We start from the raw sequence: 27,132 nt of genomic DNA, 5'->3' as shown, positions 1-27,132 counted from the left end.
TAATGGCTATCAGCCTCCAAATGTGAGAGTTATCGGTTATCCAGCCTGATCTGACAAGGAAACGTAAGTATTTTACGTTTTGCCTTAGTGGATTTCGTACGAATTCGTACAAGTTCAGTCGTACGCAAATGTACGATTTTAAAAAGGAGGCGTGGCATCCAACCTCACCCCTAGCACCAACAATCATTGGGTGATGAGCAAATCGTACTAAATTGTACAAATTACATCGTACAAACTAGCCACTAAATCAAAAACTTACGAATTGCCGTGAGATTGTGTTGGGATATCATAATTAGTGGATCCCTAACTAAAGCTCTGGTTTCCCCCACAGTCCAAGGTTCAGGTGAATTGGGTAGGCTAAATTGTCTGTAGTGTGTGAGTGTGTAAGGATGTTTCCCAGAGATGGGTTGCAGCTGGAAGGGCATCCGCTGCTTAAAACATATGCTGGATAAGTTGACGGTTCATTCCGCGGTGGTGACCGCTGATAAAATAAAGGGACTAAGCTGAAAGTAAAATGAATGAATGAGTGCATATTCTCCTAAGCCGAAGGACAATGATTGGATGTATATTTATTGGCTATCGACCTCCAAATTTAAGAGTTATCAGTTATGGTTATCGGTCCCGATCATTGCATACCTAATGGACATATTACAACACTACAGCCATATTTCTCACTGCAAACTATCTTTCATCCAATCAACAGAGTATATATAACCCACCACAGCCCATGAGCATATAAACGTGACAAGAACACTCCTCTGGTTTTCACACTTTATTTTACACAACGTAACATGTCTGTATGCAGTGTCAGTAGTATTCCATAAAACAAAGAAATATACAAGTCGTAGTATCATCTTACTATATGCATGAAACGGTATTTAATTTGTGCTTTAAAAAAAAACATCGTCCGTCCCCCTGGAAAAGTCCAGCCTCCATTATAATGTGCTCTCCAGAACCCACTCCGACTGGGACAACGAGGATTTCCCGCTGCGCTTGTTCCCGCCGCTGTCCATCTGCGGGATATCTCCCCCGCTCATGGATAAGCTGCGTTTGGAGCGCTGCAGCGCGGCGGAGGGATACGTAGCGCTCTGATTCGCAGGCTGTTTGCAGGAGTCTACGTTCAGGGAGTGCCGTCGGCTGACCCGTACACAGCCCACCGGCACTGTCTGGTAGTGGTGCAGACTCTGTAGCTGCGCTCGCCTTGAAACCGGAGTCACCATCGTTGAATATGCGCGAACAGCGGGACGTGCTTTAGCCGAGTTGTTCTTATTGGTGTTTTCGGGCTCGACGTTGATCTGTGTGTCTGGAGTGTGGCGCAGTGGACTCGGGGACGCCGGGTGCCAGCTGTGGGTTCCTGCAGACGTGCTGACGGTGCAGTCGGGAAACGCAGGTTTTGAAGCTCGCGCTGATTCGTTTTGCGGCGACACCTTCCGACATGCGTCGCGCTCCAGTCCTAGAACCTGCTTGGACATGGACTTGATGACGCCGCAGACTTGTAGCGTCTCGGACTGTGAGCGAATGACGCCCAGCTCCACTGCTTTCTCAGAGCCGTCCGGCTGGCAGACTCGATATCGCACGATGAGGAAGATGATGAAGGCCAGCACGGACGCCACAATTACGCCACCGATGATGACCACGATGGTGCCGCCCAGGAACTGCGACTGCATGAAGTGGCAGCGCATGTACTGCGGGTCGGTGGAGAAGTGCACGCAGCCCACCACACGGGTCGCTGTGAGCGTGGTCAGGGCGTCATCGTAGATGGCCAGAACGCAGAGGTCGTACATGGTGCCCGCCGCTAGATTGTTGACCGTGATGCTTTTACTAGTCGGAGGAATCATTCTGCGAAGAGAGAGAGAAAGCAGTTAGAAATAATAATATAATTAAAACAACAAATGCAAAGTGCTTTTCTCAGAGTTTTTGTCTTGTTTCTAGTCCAAAAATATTCATAAACTCTTAAAGCATTTTATATAGAGAAATGAAAATATTGTCTCAGTAAAATTCTGATTTAATTCCTCACATCGTGTTCTCTAAACAGAACTGGATCATATGATCATTTGTTCAGGAAGCAAGCTACAGTCTGTATTGTTTTGGTTCATCTGGGAACTGGACGAGGTTGTCTGGAGTACTCTGCTGTGATTTACTGTCCACGCGGGTGAAGGATGCTTGCGTGAGGAACATTAACCTAACCGAGCTCTGGATTAGTTCAGTATATCTGCAGTTGATTGTTCAGCCTTCACCAGCGTCCGGATCACCGCTGCTCTGTCACTTTCCTCTTTCTCCATCAGTATGTTTATAGTCTGAGCAGCCAGGAGGTCCTCAGTGAACTGTTTTATCAGACACTCAGTGACGGAGGCTGTAAAGCATGTTTGTTCAGTGCTACATTCATCATTCTGAGCTCGAAAGGGTACTAATGATCAGACATCACCTGACCTTACAAACTGATGGATTACTATACCCCATATGCAAACTGGGCACTAATTACATAAAGTCTTACTTGTGTACATTTCCAGAACCGAGATCCGAGCACTGCGTGATAGAGGACTCAAATTAATTAATTTATTCATTCATTCATTTTCTTTTCGGCTTAGTCCCTTTATTAATCAGGGGTCGCCACAGCCAGGGCCGGCGCGTCCATAGAGGCGACCTAGGCGGCCTCCTAGGGCGGCAGTATAGAGAGGGCGGCATCCGCGACACCTACCTTACCACCCTTGTCCTCAGTTATGTCCGCGACACCTCCCTCACCACTCACGTCCTCAAACATATTCGCGCATAGGCGACAGAATAGAGGGCGGCGTCAGCGACAACTCCATCAGCACCCGCGTGTCCTCAGTTATATCAGCGCATAGGACGGCAGAATTGAGGTCCGCGACACCCGCGCGTCCTCAGTCATATCCGCGCATAGGGCGGCAGAATAGAGAGTGCAGTGTCCGCGACACCTCCCTCCCTTAGCACCCGCATGTCCTCAGTTATATCCGCGCATAAAGCACTGGAAAAGAGGTCCGCCACACCTCACTTCATTTTCATAACCGGTCACTTTCGTTTTCACATTGGGGTTGAGGGCGGCATGATCGTCCTCTGCCTAGAGTGGCAGTTCAGCTTGCTCCGGCCCTGGCCACAGCGGAATGAACCGCCAACTTAATCAGCATATGTTTTACACAGTGGATGCCCTTTCAGCTGCAACCCATCACTGGGAAACATCCATACACACTCGGCAGGCTGAAAAAGGCTGGCTCTGAGAAAGCCCCGCTTTGACCCGATCAAGCCCTGGAAGTGACCGTGGAAACGCGACTGGCCTTAGCTCGCCCTGGCTCAGTCGCTTTAGGTGCGATAGTGGAAACGCGGCTATTGAGAGAGCTGTACGAGAATTGGAGAATGGCGGATTTAGGCCAAGTCCCAATTCTCCCCCTTAGCCCCTCCCCTACAACTCGTTTTGCGCGCTTCCGTGAAGAGGTAAAGGGTGTCCCAATTCTGTTTAGCTTTAAGGCGTAGGGCTAAGGGTAAGGGGTGAATAGCCCTTTGAACAGATTTTTCAGGAGCACACTCGAAACCAAGGGATAAGAACATTTCCCAGTATACACCAGCCACAACGGCAGCACAGCTGCACACGGAAGAAGATCCACAAATGAGTATTTCTTGTCGTTATTATGAATTTTTACAACAAACAAACACATATTGTAACATATTTATAACCGCGCTCATGTTTTACCGTCATGCTTTTATAAAAACCGCTAAAATAAACACAGCCAAAATTGGAGATCGATAATCCCTAATCATATCTGCTGTACAGCAGTCCCACAACGTCCTGACACTCCAGTCCCCTGTCAGAAGAGTCTAGTGTGTGTGATGAGCTGTTCACAGTGTCTGCTGTAATGTTCATGCTGTTCTGGTGTGTTTACATGATGAATATGGCCATGGTGTGAACACACAGTACAGTTATGATCTTATTGCCACATTATATGGTCATGATAACATGATATACGCCTTCAGTGAAGTCCTGAAGATAAACACCAAACAACAACACAACTGGAGTAACTCTAGCAGTCGCTATCATCTTTCTCATATGAAGCTAGAGATGGCGATGACGTCTGATGATGTGTGCAGGTGCTGTAGTGCTGGCCCAATTCTGAAGGGTGAATTTTAAAGCCCTCCCCTTCACACTCGGTTTTAAGGGCCAAGGGGAAGGGTACAGAAATAGAATTGAGATTGGGCCTTAGTGTTTTATCAGTTGAGTTTGTTACCATTCAGACACATCGCCTATATCCGTGCTGCAGTGTTCACACATATTTAAAATCATAATATGCTGCAAAAGAAAGCTTTGGGTGTGATCATGGCCTGAACATCCATCCATCACTCTCAGAAAACACATCTGTGCACTCTCATCTGATGACCCATGAGTAGGCCCACACAGAGTCAGCGCACGCAGAATTCCACTGATTTTTAGCCCATCATTGAGTCTGTTTATTTACTTCTGTAAATGTACATTTATTCAGTATTTAAATTAATTTCAGAAATAATATTGACTAATATTAAAGTGTTCATTTAATTTGTTCACAATACAGTTTGTAAAGTACTATTTTAGTCTTTTAGCAGAGATATTATATGAGAGACTTGCTTTGCTTATCAAATTAAGTGAAACTTTGCATTGTAAACATTAAATAAAAGTTAAAAAAAACTATTATTTTTTATTTTATATATTAAGTTTTTATACTCCCAACATAATTCTGCATAAATCTGCAGATATTTAACATAATTTTCCACAGAAATAGCAAAAAACGTCCACAGATTCATGACTCATGACTAATTCCTGAGTATTTCTGTATGCAGATTTGTGCGTACGCATGGTTAGTGAACGGACCCACTATCAGCATCTTGTCTTAAAGCCAACCCAAGCTTATTCTGGAAACGTAGCCCCGCAGACGTTTCTGGAGACTGCGATTTACGGGGCTGGAGGTACATATGGCCTAGTTTTTTTTTTTTTTTTATCGAGCGAACGTTGCCGGGCGGTGTGACGCCGCTCCGCTCCTCCTCTTCGCGCTCGCCAGCTTACGGCTCGCCTCCGTGTGGAGGGCTTTCCCGCCCTCAACCAGTTTGTCCGCTTAGCTCGCAGCGTTACGTCGGCCGAGCGGAGTCCCGGAGGGAGGAGGAGCCGGCCACGGCGACGACCGGGATCGAGTCCGGGGAAGTGCGGTTCCAGAAATCTGGTAAGATGAAAAATAGAATACAAAAAAATAAAAGCGAACGAGTTTGCGACAGGGGGAGATCCAAAAACGTGGTCAAAATCAGACGAGGGCTTTTGCTTTTTTTTCTGGACGGCTTTTGCAAATCGTTGCTTGGGTTTAGGGAAGGAGGAGGAGGAGAAGGGCGGCTAGGTCGGCCTATAGGCCGCCCAGTCGATCGTTCAGCCAGTCAGTCGGATGGATGGCCGCTCTACAGCAGCCTCCGGCGGCGTTTCACACGATAACAGCGCGGGCGTGAGCGGCGCGCGCTCCCGAGCCGTCTGAGACGCGAAAAAGCGAGCACAGCGGCCTCTCGCGGATTCCGAAAACTGCTCGAATACGTACTTCCCGAGATGTATTTCGCGGTCTCCAGAAACGTCCGCTGGGCTACGTTTCCACAATGAGCCCGGGTTGCTTAAAGCAGGGGTGTCCAAACTCAGTCCTGTAGGGCCGGTGTCCTGCAGATTTTAGCTTCAACTTGCTTTAGCACACCTGCAAGGATGTTTCTAGAAAGCCTAAAAGAGCTTGATTAGCTAGCCCAGGTGTGTCTGATTGGGGTTGGAACTAACCTTTGCAGGACACTGGCCCTTCAGGACCGAGTTTGGACATGCCTGCCTTAAAGTGATTAAAGTGGTCTTACCTATAGACTAAGGAGTCGTCGTAAGTGCCGTTGTACTGGACCTGGAACATCCTGATGCCGGGAATATTCCTCTGGAAGTTGAACCTGACCAGAGCCGAAGATGCAGTGATTTCTGAGATCAGCACCCTCTTCTCCTGCCCACCCTTAGTGTTCCCTATTGAGGGCCCTCCGTCGGCAGTCTTGGCTGAAGTAGCGATGTCTGAGGAGCCTGGGTCCGGCTCTGGGGCCAGACTGGTGTCGTTGGTGAAGTGTGGGAGTTTGGTGATAAGCAGATCCACCGTCTGCTGAGCCTCTCCGGATGGGTTGGAGGCCACGCAGGTGAAGGAGCCCGAATCCTTCACTGTGCTGATCAGGATCTCCAGCGTCCCGTCAGTGTGCACTACAGTACGGCTGGAGTTGAACACCAGCTTCCCGTCCGGGGCCACCCAGTGTATGATGGGGTCTGGGTCCCCGCGGGCCTTACAGCGCAGAGACACCTGCTGGCCCTCCAGCGCACGCATCTCCTGTGAGTGAACATATGATCATAATCAATAACTCGTGATGATGACGGGGTGAGGGGAGAGTTACTGGAAAGGTCATGATTCACTCTCGCTGAGTAATTGTGTTATACTTTTTATTTTACATTCATTTCTCAATGTCCACATGTTGAAAATGGATTATAATGCACAATAGCTCTGACACACCTCTCTGTTTATGGATATTTCTTGTATTGTTTTTGTTTTAGTTGTGTTGTATATTTAGTTTTTCTGGTGTGAAGCTCTTCAATCAATCTTGCTTGGATATGGATAAAGCTTGATTGATGGATTAATTCTTGGGAAAAAATAAATATATGTATAGCTCAATTACTCAACGAGTGTGAATCATGACCTTTAGAGATATTGTTTAAAAGATTAACACACAAAAATCAAAGAATGCAGGAGCACAGTGCACTCCATACTGGGAAAGTTACCTCCACAATGTGATACAGTATTTATTACTAGTCAGTCGCTGCAGGATTTCACAAACACACAACCAGAAATTTGTATATCATTATAACAATTTGCAGCTTAATATCGAGATAATAACATACACTGCGATAAAAGCTTTGTTAATTAAATGTAACAAGAGAATGTATCACGGTCATCACTATTTGCAGCTTAGCTCAATATTAGGATAATATTATATACTGTGATAACCCCTATCAAAAACATTATTCCCTCATAACCCTATTTGCAGATTAGGTCAATTATAATACTGTATAAATAATAAAAGCCCCACTAATTAATTGCAACAAAAACAATAATATCGTCTTGAGCCTAAATGCAGCTAAAATCAATAACATGATAATATCGTATACCATGATAAAAGCTTCAGCAATTAATCACAACAAAAATAATCATAAAATTATAAACTATTGCAGTTTAGGTCAATATTGTGATGATATCATATACTGTGATAACTGCTTCAGGAATTAATCGCAACACGAAATTTTGATATCGTCATGAGCCTATTAGCAGCGAAAAATACAAATTTGTAATAATATCGATCAAATCACCATAAAATATCGTAATTATACCTTATACTGTGATAAAACAACTTGTTTAATTGCTAAGAAAATTTTATCCTGTCATAACCCTATTTACAGATTAGGTCAATATTGTAATTACAACAAGACATATTCGTCATCGTCATGAGCATATTTGCAGCTCAAATCAAAATCATGATAATACCGTATAATGACAAAAAGACTTCAGCAATAATCACAACAAGAATATTTTAATCTGTCATAACCCTATCTAGTGATAATACTGTGATAAAGCTTCAGCAATTAATCGCAACAAGACAAATAGTATTCAGTCATAACTACTAGCAGCTTAGGTCAATCTAGTGTAGTGTTAGGTCAATCTAGTGTAGTGTTAGGTCAATCTAGTGTAGTGTTAGGTCAATCTAGTGTAGTGTTAGGTCAATCTAGTGTAGTGTTAGGTCAATCTAGTGTAGTGTTAGGTCAATCTAGTGTAGTGTTAGGTCAATCTAGTGTATTATTAGGTCAATCTAGTGTAGTGTTGTCTCGATATGGAATTTTGGTACCAATCAGTACTGAAATGTTAAAAACGTCCATTTCCTGCTTAGCTGAGCGCGTTCTTAAACAGCGCTGATTTGCCATTGTGTTCACATGCTCAACAGAAATGACTGCGATTGGACGTGAAGGTCATCAGTTCACCGAACTCACCACTGTTCACCGAGTGCAAACACAGATACACTGAAGCGGTTGATAGCGGTGTAAATCAGTGGATCCTTCATCAGATTGCCTGAATGTCAGCTCATTGACACACCAGCCGATTTACACAGCTTTAAAACGCTCCAGTGTATCTGTGTTTGCACTTGGTGAACAGCGGTGAACTGATGACCTTCAGGGCTAATCATTTCTGTTGAACACATGAACACAGCGGCCAATCAGAGGTGTTTAAGGAATGAATGTTTAACATTTCTGTACCGATTGGTATCGAAATTCAGTATCATCATTAATTTAGTGATAATACCGTAAACCAGTGGTCCCCGGGCCACAGACCAGTACCGGTCCATGGATCAATTGCTTCCGGGCCGCACAAGAAATCATTAATTATTTCTATTTTTTTTATTATCTGAGTCTAAATGATCTTTTATTTTGAAAAATGACCGTATTCTAATTCACTTGAGCACCCAAATGTAACCTACAAGCAGCACAATGAGTAAGAGACAGGCGTCTTTGGAAAGTTGGACCCACAAATTGCCAAAGAACTGATCAGCGTCATACTTTGTATGTAATACACACATTTCGGTAGACTGATTATCCCAGACAAACACAGAACACACACACACAGCAGTGCTTTTTAATTTTCCCCTTCAATAAATTTGTATCAGAGTTACAGCAATGTTTTGTTGGCTCTGAGGAAAAGGCTGATCTAAGGTTGAGAACCACTGCTGTAAACCATGATACAACTACATTCAAGAGTTCACACTTAGATATGTTTGGTGCTAATATTAGCTTTGGCATGCTGTCCCGGGAGAGAACCTAAGCTTGGAGATAGTTGAGCCCAAGGCTTTCGCCTGGTCAATTAGCATATATGGGGGTCCCAGATCAGGTAGGTCTCGAGAGCTCCCCCTGGTAAAGGGAGGAAAAGGAGGAGATAGGGTGGAAGGGGGGATTCTTCTAAAACGAAGATAAGGCAGTAGGGCGAAATCTGTCTATTTATTGTAAGCTTGAAACTATCTTATTGGATTGTTGCTGATTAGAGATGAGAGACCATCCACGATCAATCATATCACGTGATCCTCTCGAAAATAGTTTATTAAAGCTTCACTTAATTAAAGACATTTCCGTGATAATACTGTATAGTGTGATCCCTGCTAAAAAATCCAGCTTAAACCAGCCTAGGCTGGTTGGCTGGTTTTAGCTGGTCAACCAGGCTGGTTTTAGAGGGGTTTTGGCCATTTCCAGGCTGGTTTCCATCCATTTCCAGCCTGGTCTTAGCTGGTCAAGCTGGGAGATGACCAGCTAAAACCAGCTTGACCAGCCTAGCCAAGCTGGGAGTCCAGCCAAAACCAGCTATATCCAGCTTAAACCAGGCTGGTCAAGCTGGTTTTAGCTGGATTTGGCTGGTCATTTTCCAGCCTGACCGGCTAAGACCAGGCTGGAAATGGCTGGAAACCAGCCTGGAAGTGGCCAAAACCCCTCTAAAACCAGCCTGGTTGACCAGCTAAAACCAGCCAACCAGCCTAGGCTGGTTTAAGCTGGATTTTTCAGCAGGGATGAAAGCTTCAGCAATTAATCACAACAATAAGGCTGCATACGAAACCTCATACTTCCATACTATATAGTACGCTAACATCAGTATGCGAGCCAAGTAGTGTGTACGAATTTATAGAATTGGAAAATCAGTATGCGAGAATTACCCGGATGACCTACTACTTCCGGCGAGATTCTGGAGTGCGCATCCCATGCACACTGCGCTATCCCATAATGCCCCGCGAGAGAATTCATGAATGGAAGTGAGGCGACGCAACTGACGCAGGTAGGTCACGTGACCATGACAAAATGGCGGATGTAGTACATCCGAATTCCATTCATACTTTTCACATTCATACTGTATAGAACGCACTTTTCCAACGGCCGAGTAGTACGAATACATTCAAATGCAGTACCTACTGAGTAGTAGGCGGTTTCGGGCGCAGCCTAATATTAGCATCCCATCATAACTCTGTACCTGTGAGTGTCGAGTGATGAGCGGCGGCTCACACAGGAACTCCTCCTCAGAGACGGTCCAGAAGTATCGTCCGGCGAGATGTTGTGGTGCCGCACAGGTCTCCAGATCGTCCTCGCGCCGCAGTCGCCGCAACCACAGCAGCTCGCAGTTACAGTGCAGAGGATTACCCCCGAAACTCAGAGCAAAAGTCGAGGCGCCCAGAACCCCCGAGGTGGCCAGAACGCCCGCACGCTGGAAAACCGGATCCGGCGGTAGCTTGTGCAGCTTATTAGAGGTCACGTCCAGCCGCTTCAGCTTCTGCAGGCCGGAGAACGTACCCTCGGGGATGTAGTTGATCATATTGTGATCCAGGTTTAGCGTGTGCAAGCTAATCATCAGCTGTATAGCGATCCACGGCGCGCCTTCCAGATTATTATACGACAAATCCAGTTCTTCCAGAGCCAAGAGGTCGTTGAACGCTCCGATGTGGATGTACGTCAGCTGGTTGTTGTTGAGGATCAGATGGTGCAGCTTGGACATTCCGCTAAACGTATCGTTCGTTATGTGAGTCAATCGATTACTATCCAAGTGGAGCGCCCGCAGATTCTCCAGGTCGTTAAAAGCGTGTGGTGCGACCGAGCCGATCGTGTTCCTGGAGAGCGTCAGGTCCACCAGTTTGGTCATGTTGGCGAAATCTTTGCGTTTGATGCCCGTGATGAAGTTATCCCCCAGCCGGAGCTCCACAGTGCGTCTGTCGATGTTTGGAGGGACGAACAGAAGACCTTTCTTATCGCACAGCGTGGCCAGATTCGGCGGCAGCACCTGGCAGATGCAACGCTTCGGACATACTTGTATCTTCTGGGCTTTTAATGCCATTACCACAACCATCAGATAAACCAGTAGCATCTCCATCTGGGCTCTGGGTGTTGGGGAACAGCCTGCGGGGGAAGAAACAGTGTAGTGAGTGTTTACATCCAGAAAATGCAAATTAACATTATGCGCAAAACTGGATTAACACGTAAAAGACGTGTGAATAAAGCAGCGTTTCTATCCAATGAGTCTGAGAAAAAAAATCGTCACTTCCTGATTAACTGGCGCCAAATATCAACAGTAAAAATGTCATTTGCTGCAGTAGGAGAAGCTGCGTCAATCTTTTCTTTATTTATTAAATGACTAGCGCCTTAGAAGACAAATGTCAACACGCAATGAACACGTGGTGGCGTTTGAAGGCGTGAGAGGTTGCTGTTGACAGTTCTGGAGGCAATTAATAATCTAATAGCACTAATACTGAAATGGTTCAGGCGTTCAGAATGAGCAAAACAGTATTCAGATGTTCTGCAGTGTGCTCAGCCTGCTGGTTTGTTCAGTTTTATTTTCACGTAACAAAATCACATGATGTTTTTAATGCGCATGCTGGAATTTGTTCAGTAAGAGTTAGGGGTGTAACGATTTATCGTTGTACGATTTATTGCGATGCAAAAATGTCACAATATGCATGGTGGCGTTATGACGATTTGATTACGATATGACGTCCGTTTTCTCTTATTAGTTGAGCTGTTTGCACGTGAGCTACGTTCCACCTGCTGTCGCACGTGAGTTTAGATTGCAGCAGCAGTAATGTTAGCAGACCAAGATGAGTGGAGCTGAAATAGTTTGGCCCATCCTCTCAAAATCAGACGTCTGGCAACATTTCGGTTGTACAGTCATTGCTTTAGACTCGTCCGCTTTTTGACACGCATACTGGGTCAAACATAGCCGAAGTTTTAAAGTCTTCACAGTGATTTACATACTTTGCACAGCGACATGGATACCTTCTAATGGTGTTGAAAGAGTCACATACTGTATTTATAAGGTACAATTCACCCTAAAATATCATTCTGTCTTCATATAATGATGTATTGGCGGCCGCAAAATCACACATGACGTGAGCTGACCGTGAGCTGTTACTACAGAGGGCGGACTTTGATAGACGCGCGTGTATGGCAAGCCGTTTTAGCATTTAAACCTTTGTTCTGACTATCCATAAATATATTTAGAGATATCTCTAATTATATTTTGACTAGTCATAATTATAATTCGACTAGTCAGAATGACAATTAGAGATATCTGCAATTACAATTGTACTAGTACCAAATCAGATTGGAGATATCTGCAAATATATTATGACTAGTCATATTCCTCCATTGACTTCCATTGAAAAATATTTGCAGATATCTCTAAATGAGTTTTGACTAGTCACAATTGTAATTAGAGATATCTCTAAATGAATTTAATTAAATATTAATTAAATACCTGGAAATGTGGATGTTTTTTTGCACACACAAAAAAAGCAAGTGACCAAGCAAAGCCTTAAGCTCTTACTATTAAATTCAATTGAATAGAAAGCTTTTTTTTTTTGCACCTTTACTTAAATTGTTCCTTAATTTTGTCTCTGTCATTTCAATAATATTTTTTAAGTTTTTAAATTGTTTTATTTTCCAGAGACAGGCCTGTTTAATTTATTTTCTTAAAGAATGTTCAGTTTAACAAGTTGAAACAAAAGAAATACATAAAAAATAGTTTACTTAGTAAAATTTGCATTTCAGTTTAATTTTCAATTTTTATTCCAAATATCGTGATACATATCGAATCGTGAACGTTATATCGTGATACATATCGAATCGTGAGCTGAGTGTATCGTTACACCCCTAGTAAGAGTGTATCCATTGCAGTTTATGCGCATCTTATGCACACGTTTTTTATGAGCATTTTCAAAATGTTTGTGCATCTTGCCGCTTCCATCAACCGATTTTTTTATCTCCAAAATTTACATAAAAATAGGTGCATGGAAGCGTAGCTAAAGATGTAATCAGAGATATTAATGCTTGTTTTCAGGAGTGCACAATATATTGAAATTATCTGAATATCGCATATATATCCAATCACACATGACGAGTTCAGATGCAGAACCCTCTAAATCCATCAGACCTCTTTTCCTGTAAATGAGCATTTTCTATCAGGCTCCTCTGATTAGGTTCAGAAGTTTCCTTTTATATGTAATGAAAAGGTCATTTTAGACAGTTTTTAACAAGGTTAATTTTCTTTTGCATCAAAACCAGCTAAATCCACGTCTGCTCTTTATGCAAAAACAAGACTTATTTTACCAAACATAAAACACCTCAAATTAAAAATATATAAATCTGTCAAGTGGCGGTTCATTCCACTGTGGTAACCCCTGAGAAACCAAAGCAGAAGGAAAATGAATGAAGGAAATCTGTCAAGTGCATTAATCAATAACATTAAAACTGACATGAATTAAATCTGAACAATCTGTTGTCATTTCTGATATTTGAGATTGAGATGTAATGTAAGTACAGCAGTGTAAACATTGTAAACACTGTGAGCTAAGCTTGGTAGATTTAAGCATTATAGTGTAAAACATTATGAAGCATCAATATCTGCTCTGTCCATTAATATAAGAAGCCAATCAGATGTACAGGAATTATGAAGTCATAAATAATGTAGAGTTTTATATATTATATTTATCTTTAAAAAATAGCTTAAATTAGCAAATAAAACACAAGGTGGGCCTACTGGGCAGAATGGGGATGCCTCTCAGACAATTCTAGAAGCTGTCATTCATTCATTCTCACCATACTCCAGATCTTGGTCTCTTGTTTATCCTCATAGCATCCATGTGGGATAAAAGAACGGCATCTTAACTTCGTCTTCTGTGTAACACAGGTGCTCTTTAATGTATAGTAAATCAGACTCATTTAAAGTAGCGCCACTACGCTAAAACACGTCATGAATGCTTGCTACACTCCCGACTGTACAGTGTGTTTTCTTATTCTTATAATGCTCAGAGGTTTGAGGTAAGGGACGTCTTCGTATGTCATTCACTGACAGTCGAACAGCCTGATCCAGTTCATCAAACTCCATCTCTTAAAATCAAAATCTGAAGCGGAGTAAAACAGTGTCCTCATAAAGCCGGCGTATCAGCTCGCTGCTACATTGAACACACATGATTCGATTCGCTCTTCTGATTGGTTTTTGGGATATATCGGCTGTCAAAGGCAGGTGGCGTTTAGCGGCTTTTGCCAGCAAACTGTTATTTGTGAATGCACTGACGCTGGGATTTAGATGAGTAGAAGCAAAAATATGTGTTGATGGTGTACTACATGCCTAAACAATTACTCAATGTCATTATCTCCTCATTTTTGGCAGAAGTGGCATTTGCATCTGAACTCTTCATTTTATCCTTTACCACATTTATTATTTAGATATTAAATATTGTAAGTAGCATTGGTAAAGTTTAGATCGGATACGCAGCCGGCCGGAAGTGCGGTATGCACATCAATATAGCAGCATTTCTTATGACACTGTATTACAATAATTCATATTTTTACAGTACTGTGACGGTTGGCATGATTTATTACGTAACATAAATAATCCTCAGTACAGCTACTGTTTTTACAGTACAGTGATGGTTGGGTTTAGGTTTAGTGTGGGGGTAGACGTTAATAAAATACAATAAATAGGAAATGTCATAAATAATATAAATAATTCGGCCGCAAGCATATCTGATCTAGCAACAACCTAGTGCGTTCACACTGAAAGTTCACTGTAAAAGTGCACTTTAAATCCTCGGTTGTTGCACTTATTCAACTGATAAGTGTGTGTTGTTGATCACTTCACGCACTCAACGCTCACTGCTCATGTAGTGGAGGAGGAGGAGGAGCTACTGACAAACGGGAGGGGCTATTGATGAATAGGCTTGGCTACTAATGAAGGGGAGGAGCTAGTAGTTGGATTATTTGTTTTGGCTTTTAGTGAAAGCAAAATGATCTTACATGAGTGATTATGCTGCCTCCCTGTGGTGAATGTGGTTGTGCTCATGAGCGCTGACATTTGGTCATTTATTTGTCATTTGCCAATCATTAAACAATACTTGGGATTTTCCGTTTGGTAAAAAAGCTGTTGTACCATTTCAGACAACACTAAATGGCACACCATGCACTTATACACTCAACCATGTAGTGTGTGAGTTTAGTGTTGTCCCAAATTGAACAATAACGTTCATGTGTATTTCCATAACTGTTAATCTGCGCATCATTTCAGATGCTGCTTCTGTCCTCCAGAGGGCGCATTTTCATAAACACCGCGAGCCCTAATGACTGAAATAAAACACACTGTTTTCCAGCATCTGGCAACCCGGAGTGCTGAAATATGATTGGCTACACTGGCAGTGGGCTGGTTATAGAGGTCAAATCAGTGCATTCTGACACTGAACATACATATTCACAGCAGAATAACTGAGTTTAGCAGGGTTTCTCAGATAAACACCTGCGTTTCTTAATATTTGCACACATATTATGGTGTTTTTATGATTTAGAAGAGTCAAACACTGACATACAGCAGCTTTACAGCAGAATCTGCTCTCTGGTTGTTGTAGTGGACTCAGATGTGAGCGTGACCCTTCAGAGAGGAGTCGCGGATGCTGATTATATTGGTTTTGTAGTATGTTTAATGCACATAACACAGAGGTGATAATCTGACATTTCTCCTCCAGCTCAGGCTGTTTTTGATATGATAATGTTGATCCTTTCATCTGCGTGTTTGCAGAGATCAAAGGCTCATCTGCTTGGAGAAACACACAGATATTCATGTTTCTTTTTCTTCTCTCAGCCTGTTTACACTTCATGTGCTCTCCGTCAGGGCGTCTGCGGGGTCTTAAAACGTCAAAAACCCAACGTTAGGCCTTGAAAATCACTGAAATACGGTGTTGTGGCTCTTGCATCATTTTAAACAGGTCTTCATTTTCCCGCACCCGTCCAATCACCAACAACACATCTCAACAGAGCAGAAGTTTGAGCTATTACTTGCTTTAAATTATTTACTATAATGCTTGGACCTGGACATATTGTTGTGCATGCATTTAGTTTATCATTTATACATTATATTTATATATTAAGAATGCATCAGTCTATGTGACTCCTGTCGCTGTTCATCTAAAACTCCACATCTATAATCCTCTGAGTCTATGCTGACGTTATCTTCAGCAGCTCAAACACTCTAATGGCGAATGGACAGACGGCTGCTTCTCACTCAGGCCTGCAGTTTGCGCTAACACGTTTTAGTTTTAAAACTGTATTTTACAGTGAAAATGATCTGCGTCCACACTGGCATTTCAGTTAGCATTTGTGAACAGCTTTCCATCAACACTACCCTGCTGAAAAATCACACCACGTGACCATACACACACGGCTTAAAAGCTGCCTCAGCGTATTGTTGCGCCTGAGCTCCAGGCAGTCAGCAGGAGCTCTGAGCACATCCGCCGAGCTGAGAGCAGACTTATTTCTAACGAGTCTGTGTTTTAAATCTATTAGCCTTCAGTACTTAGCCTCAGGTAACGGGTTTTGGCTGAGCGCAATGATAAGCTAGCCTATTACCAGTGGTGGACAGAGTGAAAATCAGACTCCAGTAAAAGCAGCATTACTCACCTAACATTGTAGTGCAGTAGAGTAGAAGTGTCTGCGGTAAATATTACTCAGAGTACGAGTAAACAGACCTTTTTAAAGTCCTCAAGAGTAGTGAGTGTTATGCTTTATAAAGCTGATGTGTTTACATGTCATTAGTGCATGTGTGTGTGTAAACGTAATATTCTGTAGTGCATCTGGTGATTGTCCAGCAGGCACACAACATCATTAGACGTTAACATTAGGTTAGATTTAGGTTGTGATGTCAGGTGAGCACAATTTAATGTCTAGCCAGCGTCTAAGGACAGTTTAGATCAGTGGTTCTCAAACTTTTAAACCAGCGACCGCCAATGCAAGATCGTCACGAACTCACAACCCCCCAGGACCAAAGCATATACTAATAATCAAAATAACTTCTTTTAAGCGGTTCACAGTATTTTAACTATATTTACTATACATTCAGTTACTTTTGGCTTGCCTTTAAATGCGTACTGCTGACATTAGAGCAAGTGAATCCATGCTGTATGAATTCGTCCTGTTATTTCTAACGTTTCCTGCTTTGGTCACATGGGGTCTTGCGCTTATGCTTAGTCAAAGTAGACGGTTCCGATGTCCACAGTTTCCTCAGCATTTTAAGATTTGCGAATTACAAATTTATCAATCTCTAACCTAGATAAATAAAACAAATAAGACTTTCTCCGGAAGAAACAACATTATCAGACATACTGTGAACATTTCCTGAATCTGTTCAACATCATTTGAGTCATATTTTAAAATGAGAAAATCAAAGGGGGCGAATTATTCTGACTTCAGCTGTATACTGTACGCTTCAACACATCAATGCCGCATAAATCCAGTCCTCAGATCCTGCACTGTAAACTAATCTGACCAGATAACACACACACACACACACACACACACACACACACACAGCATTTCATTGATCTAGAACAGGGGTGGGCAAACATGATCCTGGAGGGCCGGTGTCCTGCACAGTTTAGCTCCAACCCAAATCAAACACACCTGCTTATAGATTTCTAGTGATCCTAAAGACACTGATTAGCATGCTCAGGTGTGTTTGACTAGTGTTGGAACAAAACTCTGCAGGCACACCGGCCCTCGAGGATCAAGTTTGCCCATCCCTGATCTAGAATGTAGTGAATGTGTGTAGTGAAGATGTGATGATAACCTACACACACACACACATACAACTGCACACAAGCCGACATACATGAGTACACGCACACGTGCATGTGGACCTATAGACACATACAAACATGCATGCAAGCACACAAACAAGTGCACACACACACACACACACACACACACACACACATCTGTGATCATCATTATAGTGATGCAGAAAACAGCACTGAGGTGTGCGTGTAAACACAGACCATAACGCCCTATTCACACGGGGCGTCAGCGTCAACGCTTCCCATTCACTTTGAATGGGTGACGTCAGGCGTTGCCGAACTGCATTGTGGATCCGTCGGCGCCGCTTCAGAAGCGTTCCTCGCTGCAGAAGTTGGGACCAGCTCAACTTTTCAAGCGCCGACGGAAGCGTCAGCCAATCAGATCGCTGTATGCAAATACACCAGCTCAGACAGTGGCCTATTGCTGACTGAATTTCATTGGCTGACGCTGCTATGACAATCGTTTCAGCTCCAACTTCAGACACGCCCTCTGTCAAGCGTTGACGCTGAAGCCCCATGTGAATAGGGCGTAAGAGTGAAGTATACCTGACACACACACACACACACACACAGTGACACACGCAGCATGCTGAACAGTAAAGCATGAAACACACTACATGAGCACACGCCGCTTCATCTCTGTCACATTAAAAGGCCACTGCTTTAAATAACAGCAGATGCACTGCAGTACATCAACACTAGACCACTAAAACACTGAACACACACACACACACACACACACATCATATCAATAAAGCACTGAGCAAACTGACTACACATCATTCATTCAGCTTAGTCCCTTTATTCATCAGGGGTCACCAAAGCGGAATGAACCGCCAACTATTCCAGCATATGTTTTACACAGCAGATGCCCTTCCAGCCACAACCCAGTACTAGGAAACACCCATGCACACTCATTCATACACACACACATTTACTACGGCCAGTTTAGTTGATCAGTTCCCCTATAGCGCATGTGTTTGGACTGTGGGGTAAACCGGAGCACCCGGAGGAAACCCACGCCAACACGGGGAGAACATGCAAACTCCACACACCTACTGACCCAACTAGGACTCAAACCAAAGATCTTCTTCTCTAACTGATTATTATCTGCCAGCGGAGCTCATGGTGTACTGCATGATCAGTCGCCGGTGTCTGCCGCTGTGTGGATGTAAAGCTGTGGGTTCCAGCACGGATGATGCTGTGATGTCACTCTCTGCATATCAAATGACGGCCGGACGCGCCGCTGTATTGAGTCTGTGTTGTGTGCCGTCCAGCTGGCGGCATTAGCTGGCAGAGCGAGTGTATTTTCAGCACACACACACACACACACACACAGGGCTGTGAATGCGCCTCGCTCTCAGACATATTTCTGCTTTTATATCCCGCTTTTCTCAGCTAACACTCACTGAAGCATGAAAGAAACAGCATGACGGATCTCCTGTTTGCTGGAGGAGTGTGTGTGTGTGTGTGTGTGTGTAACCCTGATGATTCTCATATTGACAGTTGAAGGCTAAATCATTATTCTTTTGGTGAAATCTAAATTATTTTTAAATATTCCCCAAGTGCTGTTTAACAGATCGAGCACTGCTCTTACTGTATTTCCTATCACATCAGTTCTTCTGCTGAAGGTCTTATTCCTTATAGTAAAGCAATATTACACAGATATGATGATAACACAGCCATCTGGAATACTCCATTCTGATTGGTCAGTCGTGACATTACGAGGTGTGTTCATCCCAGATAACAACCACTGAATAACACACACTCATCTGGAAACCGAGTCTGTGAATACATTATTCATTCATTCATTTTCCTCCGGCTTAGTTCCTTTATTTATAAGCGGGCACGACAGCGGAATGAACCACCGACTTATCCGGCATATGTTTTACACAGCGGATGCCCTTCCAGCTGCAACCCAGTAATGGGAAGCACCCATACACACTCATTCATTCATCTGAGCACTATTGCAGAGTTATTGTACTTATAATAAGATCATACTCTTATACATCATTAGGTGGAGTAATGGAGGAAAGAGACATTTTATAATTGACTGTAAAAACCGCTTTGGTGCCTCAGATACTCCTGGAGAATGAATGAATGAATGGATGGATGAATACATGAATAAATTAATAGATTGATAAATGAATGTAAATAATTTCAAATATTATAGATTGACTGAATGAATACCTGAATAAATTAATGAATGAATACATTAACCAAAGTAATGAATAAATAATATAATAACTAATTGAAATAATAAATTAATAACTAAATAAATGAATAAAATCTGAATGAATGAATTAATGAATGACTAAATTAATAAGTGAATGAATGGATGAATATATAAATTAATAAATAAATTTAATTAATAGATAAACAACTGAATAAAATAAAAATATGAATAAAAAATGTATAAATTAATGACTGAATGAATGAATAACCTACTAAATTAATAAATTATTCCTTCATTCATTTTATTTTCGGCTTAGGCTCTTATTAATTCAGGGTCGCCACAGTGGAATGAACCGCCAACTAATCCAGCGGATGCCCTTCTGCAACCCATCACCCATACACACTCAATTACACTCATACACTACTGACAATTTAGCCTACCCAATTCACCTGTACCGCATGTGTTTGGACTGTGGGGGAAACTGGAGCACCCGGAGGAAACCCACACCGGGGAGAACATGCAAACTCCACACAGAAACACCAACTGAACCAGCGGAGGCTCGAACCAGCAACCTTCTTGCTTTGAGGTGACAGCACTACCTACTGCGCCACCGTGTCACCATGAATAAACTAATAACTGAATAAACTAATGAATTAATAAATAACCAATTAATAAAAATGAATAAAACATGAACGAAAGAATAAATTATATAATAACTGAATACATTAATAACTAAATGAATGAATTAATACAATAATATCAGATTGAATTAATGAATCAATTATTAAGTGAATTAATCGATGACTGCTTGAATGAATTAATAAATAAATTGAAGAATGAATGGATTAATACATTTTTATGAATAAATCTGTAACTTAATAAATGAATGAATTAAAAACCAAATTAATAAAAAATGAATGAAAAAATAAATAATTTAACAACTGAATTAATTAATAACTAAATGGATGAATAAACAAATTAATATCAGATTGAATGAATGAATGATTAAGTGAATGAATAGACAAATACATGTAAAAACAACAGATTGATAAATAAAAATGAATAGATTAATCACTGAATGGATGAATAAATTAATGAATGAATAAATGAACTACCAAATTAACAAAATATTGAATAAATAATATAATAAATGAATGAATTAATAACTGACTGAATGAATTAATGAATTATTAAATTATTAAGTGAATGAATACATTAATAAATTGATGAATAGATAAATGAAAAATAAATGAATAAATTAATGAAAAAAATCATTAAGAACCAAATTATTAAAAAATAATGAATGGATAAATATAATAAGTGAATTATTTCCTAAATGAATGAATAAATAAATTAATATCTGACTGAATGGATGAATAATTGAATAAATTAATAACTGAATAAATAAATTAATTAATACATTAATAACCAAGTTAATAAAAAATGAATGAATTAATAAATATTACAATAAGTGAAAGAATGTATGAAGTTAATAACTCAGTGGTTAGCACAGTGGCCTCACAGCAAGAAGGTCTCTGGTTTGAGTCTCGGCTGGGTCAGTTGGTGTTTCTGTGTGGAGTTTGCATGTTCTCCCCGTGTTGGCGTGGTTTTCCTCCGGGTGCTCCGGTTTCCCCCACAGTCCAAACACATGCGCTATAGAATTGATTGACCGTAGTGTATAAGTGTGTGTTTGTAAATCAGTGTGTATGGATGTTTCCCAGTACTGGGTTGCAGCTGGAAGGGCATCCGTTGTGTAAAATATGCAGGAATAGTTGGTGGTTCATTCCACTGTGGCGACCTCTAATAAATAAGGGACTGAGCTGAAGGAGAATGAATGAATGATTCTGGAGTACATCAGATTTTTCAGGCTCTTCAGGTTTTCTAACATGCTTTTGTTTCTGCTCTCAATATGTGAGTTTCCGCTTATTATTTTACACTTCACTTTGATAAACCTTGCTGTTGTAAGCTAACATTGGGTCAAATATGGACATTCCCAGTGTTGGGTTATTATTATTATTATTATTTTCAATTTAATTTAAATGCCGCTTTTTTATTCTTAGACTTGTTTACATTTAACCGAATGTTTGGTCACACAACAACCCAGCATTTTACACATACAGTTGAGGTCAGAATTATTCACCCCCTGCTTATTTTTTTTCCCAATTTCTGTTTAACAGAGAGCAGATTTATTCAACACATTTCTAATCATAATAGTGTTAATAACTCATCTCTAATAACTGATTTATTTTATCTTTGCCATGATGACAGTAAATAATATTAGACTAGATATTCTTCAAGACACTTCTATACAGCTTAAAGTCACATTTAAAGGCTTCACTAGGGTAATTAGGGTAACCAGGCAGGTTAGGATGATTAGGCAAGTTATTGTATAATGATGGTTTGTTCTGTAGACTATCAAAAATAAATAAATAGCTTAAAGGGGCTAATAAAATTGAGCTTAAAGTGGTGTTTGAAAAATTAAAAACTGATTTTACTCTAGCTGAAATAAAACAAATCAGACTTTCTCCAGAAGAACAAATATTATCAGACACTGTGAACATTTCCTCAATCTGTTCAACATCATTTGGGAAATATATATATATATATATAAAAAAAAAATATTCAAAGGGGGGTGAATAATTCTGACTTCAACTGTATATCAACATCCATAAGTAAAGGTGCGTTTTGGACTTATGTTATAAATATTAAGTTTTCTAGTCTAAACAAAATATTGCAATGAATTTAAAAAACCAGATCATAAATCTGTGCGACAAAAGGAAATGGAAAATTATCATTCTGACCCCATTAGAAGTTTTTTTGTTTTTCTGTTTATTTTGCCTCTGTAATAAATGCATCTTTAATTAAACATGCTTAGATTTATTTGTACTGCAAAATAAGACTAAAACACATGAATAAAAATAATTATTATGTTAAAATTAGACACATTTATCAAAAGTAAAAATGACCAAATAACATTCATACTAGAAATTTAGCTGCTGCTCTATATACAGGTGAAGTCTGAATTATCCGCCCTTCTGTTATTTGCCCAATTTCTGTTTAATGGAGATTTTCTCCAACACATTTCTAACAGTGTTAATAACTCATCTCTAATCACAGATTTATTTTCTCTTTATTTTTGCACATAATATTAGACTAGATATTCTTCAAGACACTAGTGTTCAGCTTACAGTGGCATGTAAAGGCTTCACTAGGGTAATTAGGGTAAAGTTAGGGTAATTAGGCAAGTCATTGTATAACAGTGGTTTGTTCTGGAGACAATCCAACACTAATATTGCTGAAGGGGCGAATAATGTTGAGCTTAAAATGCTGTTTAAAATATTAAGGAAAAATATTATAGGAAATGTCTCTTAATCCATTAAGTATGACTTGATAAATATAAAAAAGAATGATTATTTCACAGGAGGATGAATATTTTGCCCACTACTATATATATTTCAGCCATTATATGCACTGATTAAATGATTGTCGACTAATATATGATGCTCAGTCCTCATCCGCGCGCGTGTATATATAGCATGTATCTGTAGCAGCCTAAAATAACAGTCAGAAGAGCTGATTTCAGACTCGGAGCCTGTTTTAGATGTGAGCATGCTCAATCCTCCAGTCAGGGAGATCATTTCCATGCAAAAACACAATCACAAAATGCAAAGATCCTCGACATCATGCGTCTGAGGCAGCGGTGTGTCTGTGCTGAGTGTGTGAAGGCCAGTGTTCAGTCTGGATCACACACACACACACACACACACACACACTGATGTGAGCACACAGCGGTCATTTATCGATATAAAGATGTCGAGCATCCTCATCTGCAGCAGATACACGCTATCATGACCTTCAGTGTTTCTGCGCGGATGCAGACGCGCGTTTCTCCAGATGTTCGGCTGTTTTTTTCCTCCACTGCGCAAATGTGATGGAGGCTGGAGGCTCTGCTTTACCTGTGGAGGATCTGCAGGGCAGCTCGCCGTCTCTCCGCCGCCGGGATCAGCGCATGTTCGGCGGCTCCTGGCTCCTGCTGCTCCGGGGCTCCGGGCTGACCGGCGGGCGCACACTGAAGCTCAGGCCGGCGTGTGGAGCTCCGGATCGGGATCAGACCGCAGACTCCAGCCGGGATCTCCGCATTACGCCTGCATGCGCCCAAATTACCGATCCTAGTACGGCGAGGGCGAGGCTCATGAATATTAATGAGGTCGTGCTGCAGTCGCTCCAATCGGACGCCAGGCTTTGGAATATTAATCGAACAGCGCTGACGTTCAGTCGGAGAATGATCTGTATTTGGTAATAATTTCGGCGATAGCGTGTTTTATTGTATAGTGTTGTCATATTGTTGTGCAATATTAATTTAATATTGCGATATTTGCTTCATATGTCTTCCGATGGGAAATTGAGATTTTGAATATTAATTAGACACCGCTGACGTTGCCTTCCTTGTCTGTCAGTCAGATAAGTTAATTATTATTCTGTAATATTTTCAACGCTTGAGTTTTGTTTTTAATATATCGTTATATAATGTTAATTTTAAATCGTGATCGTTACTTTGCTGTCCTCCAATGGGAAGTGCAGTATTTGAATATCAAACAATGTTGATTTTGATTCTATTTATTAATTGAATTGTTTTTGTTAAGACCTAATGTGATCTGTAATATTTGAACAATGTTTTTAAACACCATTGTTTTATTTTTATTATATTGTATGCATTATTTTCTCATATGATGATCTTTGCTATCTTCAAATGAGAAGTACAGAATTTTATATTACTCAAAGAAACCTGATGACGAGTCTTTGCCATCCTAGTTTTTAATTCGGTGAATTTGTGTAATGTTTCTGAACCATTATTTTAAACCCTGTTTTATTTTTATTTTATCATTATGTGATGTTAATTTCATATCGTTTGCTTGTTGCCATCCATTAGTTGAATAATTTTTTTAAGGTATTCTGTAATGTTTCAGCAATGTTAATGAATTTTTGTAAAGCACTTTGAATTATGTCAGATCTGTTGTATAAATAAACCTAATAATGTTTTAAACACAATTGTTTTATTTATTTATTTATTTATTTATTTTCACATCTTTATTTACCAATGAGAAGCGCAGCTTTGGAATATTAATTGGCTCGCGCTGACGTTGCGCTCCTGTCCTTCAATGGCAGAGCGGGAGCTCATGAATATTAATGAGCAATCCTTCGCCATAGTAGAGTTGATGAATTCAGCAGGGCTTCGTCAGAGAAAACGCCTTTGTGGAGACGAGAGAGACCTGCGCCGAATTCGGATCGGGTTTAAATGCTTTTCAGTGAATTAAAGCCTGTCTGAAGCAGCATCTGAGTTATTTATCATGATGTGCTGTCTCTACAGCTGCATCATCCTCAGCTGAAACTCAGATGTGGAAGATGTGCTTCAGACAGGGAACATGGCATTCCTGTGCATGCAGGTTATCTCAACACTCGGTGTCTCAAAATCTGAGAGGGGCTGAGTTATAAAAAATTAATGGCTTCAGAAGATGTAATTCATCTGGCTTTAAACAGGTCACGATTAAATTATAATAATAATTTTAGATGTAAAAAAAAATCCTGGCTGGGGCTATTTTATTTATTTAAATCATTTCACATTTCTATATATATATAAATGTAAACTAAATAGATAAAAATGAATGAAATAACACTAGGAAACTTAATGACTTACAAATATAATATGTTTTTAATTCAATTAAATCATATCAATGTACACTGTAAAAACAAATTCTGGTTAACTTCAATTGTTAAATGTATCAAATTAACTTTATGAGTTCATTGAACTTATAATGTTAAACAGACTTAAAAAGCTTGCGTAACTTATAAAATTAAGTTTAAACATGATTGACTTAGTTTAATAAGTTTAAATGACTCAAAAACATGCTGTCAGGACTAACTGATCATATGATTTTTCTATTATTATTAGTATATTTATTTAAGCATTTAAAGGGTCATGAAACCCCCTTGTTTCAGCAGGGTTTTTCCACACCTCTACTGTGGAAAATGTCAGGAAAGTAGGCGTGTCGGAGGAGCAAAAGAGGGATGGTCTGTAAAAATTTGCACAAAAATGGGAGAGTCGGTTTGGGAGAAAGACAGTGACTGTGTTTACATGGACATCAGTAATCGAGTCATTTGGCAAATGATTAAATGTTGGACTTTAACTGCAGTTTGGCTCTTTCATTCAGCAATTTCATTCATGCCCCTCGTGACAAATGAGATATTTGATTTGAGGAATTGCTGGAAACGTGTATTTTTCATGCAGTGTTGCTACCGCACGGCGAATGAGAGAAAAAACCCTCCACATTTCCCGGAAACTTATATTCACTCGGCAGGTAGCGGCAGAAAGCTGTGTGTGTTATCCCTTTAGGGAGGGGCCACCTTAGTGACAACACTGCAAAGAAGTTTGCATTTTGCTTCTAGACCAAATATATAAAAATTCAAAGAGTACAAGCAAAAAATACTGTCTTGCTCTCAACAATACTTAGTCAAAGATGGTGAGTTTTTAATTAAAACAAGTAAAATAATCTGCCAATGGGGGAAGTGAAATCATCTTGTTTTTGGTTTGAAATAACTTTATTTTTCTTACACCACTGGCCAATTCCTTTGCTTATTTTAAAGGAAAACTTAATTCAGGGTTTGTACAATCATGGAATATATTTTGGGAAAACAGATAAACCCACAAGGTTTTGGGAAAGTCATGGAAATGTAAACAAATATCTGTTTACTTGAATATATATTTAAATGCTAATATTGGGTAAATATAGATGCTTACAGTACCTATTTAACCTGTATGCAGTGTTTACTGATGATTAAATAGATTTTTATTAATAATGTGATGAACTATTTGTCGTGTTTCACATGTCATTAGTGCACTTTGTTCTATTTTCAGTCATTTACATCATCATTGTAATTTTTGTGTGTTAAAGGATGCTCAAGATGTTTGATGTGTTCAAAATGTGTGTTAGTTGTCTTTAACTATTTTCTGTTTGACAGAAATTAAAGTAAGTTTCTTTTGCAGTCAAATAATCTCACTCATCTCACTCAAATAACTCTCACTCACACACACACACACACACACACACTCATACACTACGGCCAGTGTAGTTGATCAGTTCCCCTATAGCGCATTTGTTTGGACTGTGGGGGAAACCGGAGCACCCGGAGGAAACCCATGCCAACACAGGGAGAACATGCAAACTCCACACAGAAACACCAACTGA

The 27,132-nt window shown here is 40.6% G+C and overlaps 1 protein-coding gene across 1 annotated transcript; it reads right to left on the bottom strand.

Annotated features, from left to right (window-relative positions):
• Window positions 1–759: 759 nt before the first annotated feature.
• lrfn5b (leucine rich repeat and fibronectin type III domain containing 5b) lies at window positions 760–24,064 on the bottom strand. Its single transcript, XM_678483.11, has 4 exons — window positions 23,845–24,064; window positions 10,080–10,996; window positions 5,857–6,359; window positions 760–1,839 (listed from the first exon to the last, which is right to left on the bottom strand). The coding sequence occupies exons 2-4, from the start codon at window positions 10,968–10,970 to the stop codon at window positions 936–938; spliced, it is 2,298 nt and encodes a 765-aa protein (XP_683575.2). The 5' UTR covers window positions 10,971–10,996; window positions 23,845–24,064; the 3' UTR covers window positions 760–935.
• Window positions 24,065–27,132: the final 3,068 nt, after the last annotated feature.

Source organism: Danio rerio, chromosome 20 (genome assembly GCF_049306965.1).
Source record: "Danio rerio strain Tuebingen ecotype United States chromosome 20, GRCz12tu, whole genome shotgun sequence".
Lineage (NCBI taxonomy): Eukaryota > Metazoa > Chordata > Actinopteri > Cypriniformes > Danionidae > Danio > Danio rerio.
The sequence above is the reverse complement of the archived record's forward strand: the minus strand, read 5'-3'. Positions and strand labels throughout refer to the sequence as shown.